Raw genomic sequence first — 13,898 nt, 5'->3', positions numbered from 1 at the left:
TGCGCGGCTTCATGTGTGATGGTGTGCTGTGTGTGTTCGGTCCATGCGTTTGTGTGTGTGTCTGTTTGGAGCAGCTGTGTGTGTCAAGCCATAAACACGTCCGTTCTCGATTCACTCCCTCACGACCCTCAGAGACAAAGCTCTCTTTTCCCATGACTTTGCAACCTTTTCCCAAACAAACGTTCCTCCATTGAGTCTGCTGAACAATAGTTTCTCACAGCTAGGGACAGCTGAACGCAGCCTCGTTAGGGAAACTCAATCACAGGGGCTTATCGCTGAGAGAGAGAGAGAGACACACACACACACATACACACACACACACATTTCAACATCAGTTGCACATACACATTATACACACATACACAACTCATCAAACACAATGACACACAGAAACACACACACAACCGATCATCAAAGACCTTGTTCCAGAAAGACTCCAGTTGAATCATTCATGAAGAGATTGTGAACACAATCCCACAGTACAATGAGGTGCCAGAGAGGGGTATGGAGGACAGTGTGTGTGTGTGTGTGTGTGTGTGTGTGTGCGTGTGCGTGTATGAGCGTGGCGTAGCGTACCCGTCTGTTTTTTTGTGTGGGTGTGCCAAACAGTACACTCACCCGAGCTTTTGTGAAGAGGTCTTTCATCTCTCCACTGGACGAGGTGAAATCTGCAATATTAATCTCAGAGAAAATGAAAAGAAATTGACTCATATCAGACAATATAGAGGACATGTCATTGTCCACAACTTAATTAAATGACTTAAACTAAACTCACGATTAATAATTTAGAAGAGCTAATGTAAGCTAACTTAATTAGCGACAGCCTGTCTACTACTCAGGCCTATATCAATTAGCATCATCCGCTAACTACCACGGCTAATATAATGCAAAACGCTCCTGACTGGTGTAGGCGCAGCCAGACACTGTGGCGACTGTCACTAACGAGCTGCTTATAAAGACTGATTAAAGTCAACCTACATCCCCGTACATTAACTCACTATCACTCCTCCCCTCCCTTCTTCTGACTCACAGATAAACACACAATGCACACGTCAGCCCACATACCCCAGTCCCTAACTCAATCACACTGAACAAGCGTGTGATTAGTTTAGACCCACTGTTTACTCACTGTCTCTTCCTAGTTGCTGTATATCTCCCATGGGTTATACAGTTGAAGTCGGAAGTTTACATACACCTTAGCCAAATACAGTTTTTCACAATTCTTGACATTTAATCCGAGTAAAAATTCCCTGTCTTAGGTCAGTTAGAATCGACACTTTATTTTAAGAATGTTGAATGTCAGAATAATAGTAGAGAGAATTATTTATTTCAGCTTGTATTTCTTTCATCACATTCCCAGTGGGTCAGAAGTTTACATACACTGAATAAGTATTTGGTAGCATTGCCTTTAAATGGTTTAACTTGGGTCAAACGTTTCGGGTAGCCTTCCAAAAGCTTCCCACAATAAGTTGGGTGAATTTTGGACCATTTCTCCTGACAGAGCTGGTGTAACTAAGTCAGGTTTGTAGGCCTCCTTGCTCGCACACGCTTTTTCAGTTCTGCCCACACATTTTCTATAGGATTGAGGTTCGGGCATTTGGTGATGGCCACTCCAATACCTTAACTTTGTGGTCCTTAAGCCATTTCTCACAACTTTGGAAGTTTGCTTGGGTGTCATTGTCCATTTGGAAGACCACTTTGCGACCAAGCTTTAACTTCCTGACTGATGTCTTTAGATGTTGCTTCAATATATCCAACATATATTCTTCCGCATGGAAGCCATCTATTTTGTGCACAGTCCACCTGCAGCAAAGCACCCCCACAACATGATGCTGCCACCCCCGTGCTTCGGTTGGGATGGTGTTCTTCGGCTTGCAAGTCTCCTTTTTCCTCAAACCATAACGATGGTCATTATGGCCAAACAGATCTGTTTTTGTTGTTCATCAGACCAGAAAGTCGATCTTTGTCCCTAAGTGCAGGTTGCAAACCGTAGTCTGGCTTTTTATGGCGGTTTTGAAGCAGTGGCTTCTTCCTTGCTAAGCGGCCTTTCAGGTTATGTCGATATAGGATTCGTTTTACTGTGGATATAGATACTTTTGTACCTGCTTCCTCTAGCATCTTCACAAGGTCCTTTGCTGTTGTTCTGGGATTGATTTGCACTTTTTGCACCAAAGTACGTTCATCTCTAGGAGAGAACGTGTCTCCTTCCTGAGCGGTGTGACGGCTGCGTGGTCCATGGTGTTTATACTTGTGTACTATTGTTTGTACAGATGAACATGGTACCTTCAGGCGTTTAGAAATTGCTCCCAAGGATGAACCAGACTTGTGGAGGTCTACAATTTTTTTCCTGAGGTCTTGGCTGATTTCTTTTGATTTTCCCATGATGTCAAGCAAAGAGGCACTGAGTTTGAAGGTAGGCCTTGAAATACATCCCCAGGTACACCTCCAATTGACTCAAGTGATGTCAATTAGCCTAATCGAAGCTTCTAAAGCCATGACATAATTTTCTGGAATTTTCCAAGCTGTTAAAAGGCACTAGTCACTTCGTGATGTAACCTCTGACCCACTGGAATTGTGATACAGTGAATTAAGTGAAATAATCTGTCTGTAAACAATTGTTGGAAAAATTACTTGTGTCATGCACAAGGTAGATTCCTAAACGACTTGCCAAAACTATAGTTTGTTAACAAGACATTTGTGGAGTGGTTGAAAAATGAGTTTTAATGACTCCAACCTAAGTATATGTAAACTTCCGACTTCAACTGTATATGGGCTACATTTCTAGGAGGAAAACAAAACCTGGATCGCCCCACCGCTATGTTGAACGTCACTTAGAGGACTTAGAAACGTATATCTAGCCTCCCACCTGTGCTGTGAGAAGGTCTCTCTCTGTCACAGACACACATTGCGACGTCACACACACTAGCACACACACACACACACACACACACACAGCACACACACACCACACACACACACACACAACACAGCAGCCAGGTCACACACACACACACACACCAGCACCAACACACACACACACACTACACACACAGCAACTACCCGCCGCCAGACCTCTCGTCTGGGGCCACTTCATTAAGACGCTAGAGGGTGACCGGTTTTCCCCAAACTCTTTCTTCCTAATTAAACTTGTCCCCGAGGCTCCCCTGGTGTTGCCGTAGCGATCTCCCCTGGTGCTGCCCGGGACGACGGTTGCCGTGTGGCGGTGTTTCGTAAGGTGTGGATGAAAGGAGCACACCTGCAGAGCAGCTCAGGGCACGAACACACTCTGTGTGTGTGTCTCGCCTAATGAACGGTTCCCTCAACTCTTTGAATGTGTTACACACAGGAAAATCATCTGTTTGATACTTGTCTCTTTATGTAGGCTCTCCCCACTCAGAATATCACCCAGTCTCCCATAGGGGTCCACCAGCAAATGATCTATAGACGTTTTGGCTAGTTAGCCCAATAGCATTAGCCACATTAGCTAGCCCCACTGCTAACTAACACAGAGATGGAGCCTGAGACAGGGAGGGTTGAGACTCATTTAAGAGCAGCCAGACACCGTGACGACAGTCCCCGACGAGCCGCTCACGAGAACCTGATTAAAGTCAACCCACATCCATGTAAATTAACTCAATAACACTCCTCCACTCTCTCGCTCTCTCTCGCCCTCTCGCTCTCTCTTACCCTCTCACTCGCTCTCTCTGTCTCTCACTCTCTCACTCTCTGACAACACACACGTCAGCCCACATAGCCCAGACCCATCAACTCAATCAACATCTCTACCTCCACTGGATGAAAAATAAATGTTCTCTTCTGCTGGTGAAGAAAAGGAAGGAGAACAACACAAACAGACCGACAGAGTGAAACACAGGCACCCGGACCGCCTGCACACCTCCATGTGCTGTGCATGGGAGCGGCTAACCCAATTGGCTGTGTAATTGCTTAATTTGTCTCATCACTCTGGAATGAATGTAATTGGTGTTTTCTCTGCTCACTGTCTTTTACTGGTTACAGTTTCCATGGGCAGCTGCGTAAACAATCAGGAAYGTTTTCATGCGTGTGTCAGTTCCATGTCATTGTGACCTCAAATAGGCTTAAGAGAGAATTGCCAAACAGGCTGAGAGGGGAATGAAACATAGTTCTGAAAGCACAAGGTAATAAGAGAGAGTGAGAGAGCAAGGCAGAAGAGGCAGTAAGAAGACACACATTATGCCTAAACTTAAACCTTACCTATGTGACTGGTCAGATAGGTCATGTGACTGGTCAGAAGCCCCTCTCCTGTCCTCTCCTCTCCTCTCCTCTCCTCTCACACCGCTCCTCTAACCTAATGTGTGGTTAATAAAAAGGTGGTCACCGTGCCGTTGACTCTCTCCTCTGTGACATTAGACATAATCAGTTGAAGGTGCCCTTGGCTCACGCTAATGCCTGTTTAACCCCCAAAGAAAACTGGGGCTGCGTCTCAAAACGCACCCTATTTCATTTATAGGGCTCTGGTCATAAGTAGTGCACTATATAGGGAACAGGTTGCCATTTTGGACGAATTCTGGAATGTGGAAGAAGTAGAGCGAGAAAGAGAGAGGAGCGTTTTATTCTGACGATGACTTCACTCTGAAGAACTAAAAACAGAACCCAGGTTTCAAGGCTCAGAGGATCTTCTCCTATTGGTTGTCGTCAACCTGAGACCTCATTGTATTTCTGTTCCTCTTTCTCTGGGTGAATCGTTAACGTACGTCTAGCAAGACTGAAGAACTCTCTGACTGATGTACTTAGTAACTCACACACACAACACACACACACACACACCACACCACACACACAGCCACACACCACACCACACAACACACAACCACACAACACACAACACACACCACACACACACAACACACACACACACACCACACACACACAACAACACACCATCCACCACACAGGGATGCTCTACCATGGGAACCGTCCAAGGTGCTGCTTCCCAGGATAACAATCCCCACTGAGACCCAGTGAAGCAAGCAGGGTTGTCGTGTTGTATGTGTGTTGGTGTGTGTGTTTTGTGTGTGTCCAGTAGCAGTAATGTGCCTGTACAAATTGCGTCAATAGTGTGTGTTCTAAGTGCTGTGAAAACAACCCCACTGTGACCAATTAGCAATGCATTGTTGTCACAGCAGGCTAGCCTTTAATAGCCGTTGTCCTGTGAAAGTTAATGGACTCACTCTCCCGCTCGGGTACTTTAATATTAAAATCCCTCTCTAAATATTATCCATCCACGGCTCCATCCCTCTATCCAGCATCTAGCACAAATTAATTATTGGTTATATCGCTGTGTCTCCCCTTTTCAGTGCTAGGTCACCCAGACTCTGCATTAATTGCTTGAGCATATGGTTCCAAACAGATTTTAGCTGTGGGACCATACTTTATGGTGGTATTTTTCCGCACACTCAGATGTTGTCCATATTGTCAAGGCTGGCAGCTATTGTTCCCCCCGTTCACTTCATACRGCTAATTACGCCCTAATAATAACTTTACCTTGGAGTTTTTCTCCTCTCCGTGCCAGCAAACCTGTTCACACTACATATGTTAATTGGCACCACATCTTCATTATGTTCAGAAAGCTTTARGTTCAAGCTGTGCCGCCTGGCGAACGACGCAGAGCGAGCTTCGCTGCCAACTCTCTCCTCTCCACTTTTTCTGTCTTTCCTCTCTCTCTCTACAGTCGTTGCTAATCCGTTATAGTTCTATAAATTATTATTTTTCTTTTTCCCGGCTGTGTGAAAGAAAGTTGTGAGGAGGAAAGTTTCTCGCTTCCCCTTGTGTTTTTCTACAGGAGAGTTTCTGTTCCCGAGTTTTCATGCAAGACTGATTAGAAGAAGAGGTTTTTGAATGGAGTTTCTCCATTTTGTTTCAGGTTTAGGACGAAAACGGAAGGAAGCCCGCCTTTTTAACTCCTGTATGTAGTTTCACAGTGTTTTCTGTATGTTCGATTCATGTTATCTTTATGTTGGATCAGACAGAGCAGCAGAACAGTATATTCCCATAGACTCTGTTAGATGTGTGTTTGCCTTTATGTTGCTTCTGTAATGTGTTGTGATGGATCTGGCCTCGATTTCCCTCTTCTTCTCAGATGTCAATCTAAAGCATGTAGAGTGCGGAAGATAGCATCGTCTCTGTCTCTGTCTCTGTTCTCTTGTCTCTGCCTGCTCTCTCTCTCTCTCTCTCTCTCTCTCTCTCTCTCTCTCTCTCTCTCTCTCTCTCTCTCAGGAGAAATGTAATTCATCGCTTTAAGCAAATAAGAAGTTTAAAATCAAGCGTCTCATGAACAATAATTCAGTTAGGCACCAATGCAACATACATGAATAGAAAATCGAAAAGATCTGCTTGCAAGCTTGATTGCAGTTGATTTTGCAGATCTCCTGCTCTATGTTTGTGTTGTTTCATGTTTTGAGAGGTGGCCGTGTGTTCTCATTCAGGCAATCTGCTCTACACACCACCAAGACACATCCTCACACAGTTTTTCAAACCTCTGTCCCCATCGACCAATCGTACTGAGCCTTGAGCATTTAGTCCTTTTGGTCTGTGGACCGGGGACAATAGCATCAGATCAATCTGGAGAGCTGTTAACCCCTGCGCTAATCCCTACACAACAGCTGATTAATTGTGTGGTGTGTGTGTGGTGTGGGGTGTGCGTGGGGTGGGGGTTCAATCAGGGCGTGCTGTGTGCGTCATTGCCTGTGTTTCTCTGCTGTGATGCGTGTGGTTCGCGTGTGTTTGCGTGCTTGTGTTGAGAACAAAAAATCCCTCTTCCCATACAATAATAATCTCAGTGTAATAAAGAGTCCTAACGGTGGGCAGACAGAAAGATGGATCTGAACAGGCCTGGTTGTGGCTGGCTCTACCGCATTGTGAGGTTAGCGGTGTGTTTATGAGAGGTAACAGCTGTTCCAGAGCATCATAAACATGTTACACACACCACACACCACACGCACACACACACGATCAACACACCACACAACACACACACACACACACACACACACACACACACACACACACAACACACACACACACACACACACACACACACACACACACTAGAGATCTGACTAAACTGTTAGAGGATGAACAAATGGACTGTATAGTTCTCTCAGTCAGACTCTGTCTACTGTTCAAAACCACATTGCTATTATCTTCTTATATCATTTACCTCAGGATGGAGATTTAAAGTACAATACTTTACTGTAATCCGGACTGTATTGTGGATTTACCGTATTGTGGATTTACTGTAATATGGCTTTTTTGGATGTACTTTGTTCTATATGAGAGGTGGTGTTATGGTTGTTTTCAGGCTGTTCTGATCTGTATGTGGGTGACAGGATGAGTCGAGCCACGAGGTAGCAGTCACCAATCCCCTCTGTCTCTCACACATATGCGCGCACGAGCTACCTATTTGCTGACATAAAGGGAGACTGTGTGTCTGTAATAAAGCCGTAAGAAACATCATATAGAAGACACTGCCCCACATAACAGTTTGTGTGTGTGTGTCTCTGTGTGTGTGCTTGCCCTTGTAGCCTGATCACTAGAAATACACTTTGATTTCGGATGTTACGAAAGGTCCTGAGGAAGAGGATTTATGCCTTCCTCGGCACTCGCAAACTTGTTTTAAATGATTGCCCAGCATTGGGCGCAAACTCATGATGCTCGGAGCCCAAGCGTGCTGCTCAGACCAGTGCTCTACGGCAGTTCACAATGCTCTAGCAAGCCGTGAGAAGTCTGTGAGTACCGATGATACTTGACGTCAGTAGCGAGTCCTTCTTAATGATTCGGTTTGAAGCCTTCCCCAAACCGTAGCGCTAACCTTAACCACTCAGAAGGAATGCCTAAACCGTTATCCTTTGATTCGTTTCCGTTTTAACCCCGTAACCGCGCCGAATCAACCCTTGTAACCGCGTGGAATGAATGTGTCAAAAATAGACGTTCACCCGTAACACATCGAATTTCAAAGGGAAACTATGCGATGGTGTTGGCCCTGTGCCTGTTGTGCCTGTGCGTATGGTGGGCACAGTGGAATAACTCCGGTCTCTCCTATCCCCATGACTCTCTGGGTATCTGCAGCCCGCTCCTCTCCAGCATATGTCCAATTAGGTTTGAAAGGCAGAGAGGAGCTGCGGTCTCTGTGATTCGCCTCCGCAGGGGGGCCTGTCCAGACCTTCCGCTACCGTGCCTCTCCCGTCTGATCCACGGCCGCACCGCGCACAACACATGGCATTTATGGTTTACCAAAATTGTGGTGTAATTATTGTGTGGTGGTGGAGGCAGTTCCAGTGCCACTATTCCCCTCGCGCTGCGCTGATTCTGCTTGTGGTTATGGTCTGGTGTAGTACTGCTGGATCTGGTCATGAGAGGAGACACACACACACACACACACACAGGAGAAAAGACACACAGGCAGGAGACACATGGCTGAGAATACAAACACACTCATAGCAGACAGAAAGAACACACACACACACACGCGCATACACACAGGAAGGTGAATAGAAAGACATTGAGAACGTTCATTTCTGAAAGAACGCGAAACGGAGGGAGGGAGTGAGAAAGGGGGGAAGGAAAGAGAGGCAGGAAACACTTGATCCTATCATCCATTTAACTCACCTACCTGTCCTTCATCCTGCGGTGACATCAGAGGATGACGTCATAACATATTTCTGCAGTTTCTTCTCTCCGTTACATGACATCATTCTGTAATGTAAGGGTGAAATGAGAGGGAAGGAGAGAGGGATGGGGGGGAATGAGAAAATACTCCCTTTGTCAGTGTCACTTTGACATTCAATTTGAATAGTTGCATCTATGTCCATGTCATTGAATGTTTTATGACAATTCAGATATTTCATTCTACAGGTAATAGCTTATTCCTTCTGATCCGTGGGTTGGGATTATGTTTCCTTCAGCCGTTGCTTATGAAACCTTAAGGCCCACCGGGGTTTGTTATCTTCAAACTTAGCCTACAAAAACATTGTTGCTATCCATCTATCTAACTCCTCATACTGCGGACAATCTCTCCCATGTCTCTCCACATCTCTTCTGTCAGTCATGTCACTCCTCAGTGTCTTTGTGTTGATTTTGGCAGAGCCGTCTGCACACGCACACACTCACACACAAACACACACACTCACACACAAGTACACAGTCTTCGGCTTCCACCATCTGTCTCCTACTTCTCTCCCTGTGCCGAACACTCAGACTCTTCCTCTTGCCAAAGTCACTGAGTTTGTATTTTTTTCTCTGAGTTCTGGAAACCTTGTGAAGAGGGATGGCGTGCTGCCGACAGAGTGCTCATCTCTCCTCTCTCCTTGGGGAGGGAAGAAGCCAGGCCAGCTGTTATGAGAGTTTAGCAGTGATTCTTCCTCGTGACTCTCTCGTTGTCTCAGTAATCAACAGGACAGGACTCCCTGACTCTGACCTGTCTCAGCTCATATACACAGCTCTGTATCAGACGCAGGTGCTCGAGAGGAGAGGAGAGTGTACGTACTTGCGTGTTGGATAGGGGTGTGCGGCGGGAGGGGTGTGTGTGTGCGTGTGCGTGTGTGCACTCTCTTCTGTCCTTGTGTGTGTCCGTGTGTGTGTGTGTATATAGCTGCACATGTGTGTGTCTGTGTGTGAGCATTCTTCAGTTTCTTCCTTCTAATCTTGTTCGTGGCCAGACGACCTTACCTGATCTCACCACGCTGAGCTGTGATTGTGTCTAGAGGTTAAAAGTCACAGACTGGACCTGATACTCCCTCTGTGAGGAACAGACAATGCCCCCAGCTGTCCTACATTGACACAGATAGAACAGCCTTCTGCTTCTGTCTGCTCTGTTCCCCCTCGCTACCCAAGATCAATGTCTGACTACACCTGAACTGCACGCTCACATACCTCCCCCACCCCAGTCAGATACACACATCCATATGCTAAACTTATCTTTCTCTCTATCGCTCTCTCCTCCTCTCCTCTCCTCCTCCCCCTCCACCCGTCTCTCAGCAGGTCCAGGGGCAGCTGCCTCCGTTGATGATCCCAGTGTTCCCTCCAGACCAGAGGACTCTGGCTGTAGCTGCTGCCCAGCAAGGCTTCCTGCTGCCCCCCGGATTCAACTACAAACCAGGCTGCAGTAAGTAGTACTGGTCTCCTCAAACGGACTATTCTCTGAGGGTCTGGATTGGGACATGTCAGTGGGGTTGTTTTCTACGGAGACAGGGACCCCCTCTCTTTCTTTCTCTCTCTCTCTCTCTCTCTCTCTCGCTCTGTCTTTCTTTCTCTCTCTCTCTCTGTCTGTTGGCTCGTCCCTTCACTTGGCTCATCCTTTTGTCTCCATTTTCAATTTTCCAGAAAATATTTTTTTCAAAGCAACCAAAAAAGCCTCATCCTGTGGGACTTGTTATTGGCCGCGGCAGTCCGGCTGTGAGGCAATGTGTTGTTTACCGCGAGAAGCAACACGCGTGTGCCAGGAACGGCATTCCGAATACCGTAGGAACACGCCAGGGGGTAGAGTGACCTGCCCCAGGTTCCCTCACATTAACACGGGCCCCCGCCAGAACATGAGTCCAACACGCCGCACACACGCCTATCCAACAATCCTCGCGCTCGCCTCCCCCTACAGACAGACAGACTGGTCTCTCTAAGGTCCAGCTCMTCCCCCAGAAACTAACAGCTTCCTAAACAAGTCTCCTTCCAGTTTCAATTAATGCCATTATGTGCCAATCCTCGCCCACCACCCACCGCCCACTGCCCACTTAAAGACCCCCGCTGTCTTGGAGGAATATTACTGTCTTTTCTCTGCCTGAGCCAAGGAGAATGGTGTTGGCCTGAATGACAGATAGTGCTGCTGTCCTTCTGAAACATCGACACTTGTTGACTTATATATGGGTTATAGTACATACTGTACACCAGTGGTTCTCAATCCCGGTCCTGGGGTCCCAACGGGGTGCGCATTTTTTTTTTGCCCTAGCACTACACAGCTGATTCAAATCATCAAACCATCAACTCATCCTCAGGCTTTGATGATTTGAATCAGGTGTGTGGTGCGAGGGCAAAAACAAAAATGCGCACCCCGTTGGGAGAGGGCATAGACAAAGAGCGATTGCAGAAAGAGGGTGCAGACGGATGGAACAGAGACAGAGCGAGAGAAAAAGAAAAGGAGAGAACAGAAAGAGCACTGCGAGGATGACGTCGCCCCTCGCTGGCTTAATTACGTCCAGGGCGTCTTTATCTTCCCAAGGACCAGGATTGAGAACCACTGCTGTACACAGTAAACACCACACACTGTAGATAGAACACACACACACGAATACACAATTTGCCCAGTGACGCCAGAGGGAGAGGATCACGCTCTGCTAGATACATATAGGGCTATGCTGTACTACAAAATATTATTTGCGTCCGTTTTCTCTGCCGCTGAGCCACGACTGGATGGAGAATGGTGGGATGATAGCTCGCCTTTTCCTGCATGTCTGCTTAGTAAGGTGAACGATCACCACATAGTGGTGACTGTATCCCTATACCTTGGAGACGAGATCGGCAGCATGTGTTGATACATATTAATTCAGTATTGAGAGTCTTTAAATGATAAAAGTACAATAAACTGTACAGAGTCAGCTAGTCGGATTACGTGCTCAAGTCCCGTGGACTATCTTACAGCAGGCGTGCGAGGTGTGCGTTCAAGACAAAGGGGTAGCATGCATAGTTTAGTTCTTTTGCCCTAGCAGCAATAGGACAACATATTTATCAGCAGCAACAGGACCGATGATCCATCAATAAATCATCAAAATCCATCTGTTCAGAGAAACACTCAGAACGTATGCTTGCAATATTCCGCAGTTCTTGCCACAAGGCCCTGTGCTTCGCCTCCTCCAGTGAGAGCGTCTTTCTCTGCTCCCGCCATGGTATAAGCACATTAGTCGACGACGCTCGTTCTCCTTCCCTGGGTTCGATAGTTTCTAGGCTTGCAATCAAGAATTTCTCGTGACCGAAATGGCGTTTGTTCTCAGAATTGTCTTGTAAGATGAGGAAGAGAAATAGTCGTGTTTATGAGGTCAAAACACGGGCTGTTTTTTAATGGCATTTTGTTTGTAAAGGGAGGGTTTGGGTTTGGGGAGAGGGCGCCACTATGGTTTGCGAGAGGACCGTTCCGTCCTTCTGTTGGTGGGTTGGGCCGCCGGCCACGGAAGCGGAAACAAAGGGTTGGTATTTATGCTGCACATGGCATGGCAGCGTGTCTCACTACCGCATGCAAGGCCATGCTGTCCGCATTAGAGCAACTCCTCCTGCTGATGCTCTAATAAAGACATTTCAATCCTGCTTCTTCGAGAAGGACAACGACAGGCACACACATCAGCAGCATACACCATCACACAGTGGGCCAACACACACACAACACACACCACAGCACACAGCACTACACACACACCACAGCCACACACACAGACAACAACACACCACACACCACACACACAGCACCACACACACACACCACCACACACATCATGTCACACACAGACACAGCCGTTGTTTTCGTTGAGAATCTTTAAATTATAATATTTAATACGGCTCTGTGTCTTTCAAATATCTGACACGCGACGCTACGCACCCACCCAGGGATGCTCACGCACGAAACCCTCGCTGAGTGTCGTGTCTACCTAGGTCCTCTGTTAAGGCTGTGGCTCTGAGACTGGTTGCAGGCTGAAAACTGAGAACAGGTCACAGTAGGTCAAGGACTGCTGATGAAATAAAGGTCTGCGCTGGTCCATGTTCTGTCAATTACCCCCACCTGACTCTGGAGGTCGGTGTGATAGACTCGAGTATCTTGCACACTCAGGCATGAGCTGCTGGTGGCGAGGCCTGCGCCAAAACAAACAACTGACGCAGCCCTGTCTGACGGCGCGGCGCTGGGCGAGAGGCGTGGCATACTCGCAACAGAGCGCGGCGAGTATGTGTGCATGAAGTTATGTTAGGTAGATGGTTAGGTGTTGGGGACAGGGATGGTTGATCAGCGGAGGTATACTTTGCAGAGCTAGATGGGCAGTGTCAGACAGGAGAAGCAAGACTGAGTAAAGAGAACGCAGGGAGCACGGATTGCAAGAATGGGCCAGCCTGAGAGCGACAGTGGAGTACCTAGCTTTACACAAGGCTCCACGCAGCAGAAACAGACACGACAGCACACACACACTTCTCGCGTGGCTGTAATTACGTGCAGGGCGTGCTTATCGCTTCCGCTCCGAAACAAGCGGGACCAGCAGCGATCCGATTGAGAAGGCGCACTGCCATGTACACAGTAAAACTCACGGACAGCCCTAAGTAAAAGATAGAGACACAAACAGCGCAACGAACTAGCATCAGGTCAACTCAACAATTACTCGGCGCAAGTGACAGGTGTCGACGGCACGCCCTCCGGGGTCGGAGCACAGATGGGGGGAGGAGGAGCGGTGTGTACAGCCTACACATAACACAACACAATCGACGTGCGAGGGGGTGACGAAATCCTTATCCTTAGTTCTGGCGTCATCGCACACGGTCACATCTTCCACTACATGCTCTACGCCTCACCTTCAGGCGACTCAGCCTCCTCGCCTCCGTCAGCCTCCGTCAGGCTGCTCTGCGCTTCTCGCTCATCGCGGAGGGGGGGCTGCGGGAGTTTCTCCGGCGTCTCGTCTGCTCCTCTCTCTCTTCTCTCTTCTCTCTCGTCTTCTCTCGCTCTCACGTCGCTCGTCTCTCTCTCTCTCTCTGCTCTCTCTCTCTCGTCTCTCTCTTCTCTCTCTCTCTCTCTCTTCTCTCTCTCTCTCTCTCTCTCTGCTGTCTCTGTCTCTGGCTCTCTGTCCTTCTGTCTGTCTGTCTGTCTGTGCTGTCTGTCTGTCTGGTCTTCGCGTGTGCTG

General features: G+C 47.5%; 1 protein-coding gene across 1 annotated transcript in view; it reads left to right on the top strand.

The window, feature by feature from the left end:
- The window catches only part of sox5 (SRY-box transcription factor 5), a 144,130-nt gene that overhangs the window by 75,829 nt on the left and 54,403 nt on the right, over window positions 1-13,898 (top strand). Inside the window, 2 exon segments of the mRNA XM_070438510.1 lie at window positions 3,159-3,273; window positions 9,948-10,141. Of these exon segments, the coding sequence (XP_070294611.1) occupies window positions 3,159-3,273; window positions 9,948-10,141 (309 nt within the window).

This window comes from Salvelinus sp. IW2-2015, unplaced genomic scaffold (genome assembly GCF_002910315.2).
Source record: "Salvelinus sp. IW2-2015 unplaced genomic scaffold, ASM291031v2 Un_scaffold987, whole genome shotgun sequence".
NCBI classification, from domain to species: Eukaryota; Metazoa; Chordata; class Actinopteri; order Salmoniformes; family Salmonidae; genus Salvelinus; species Salvelinus sp. IW2-2015.
This window is presented reverse-complemented; position numbering and strand designations above follow the sequence as displayed.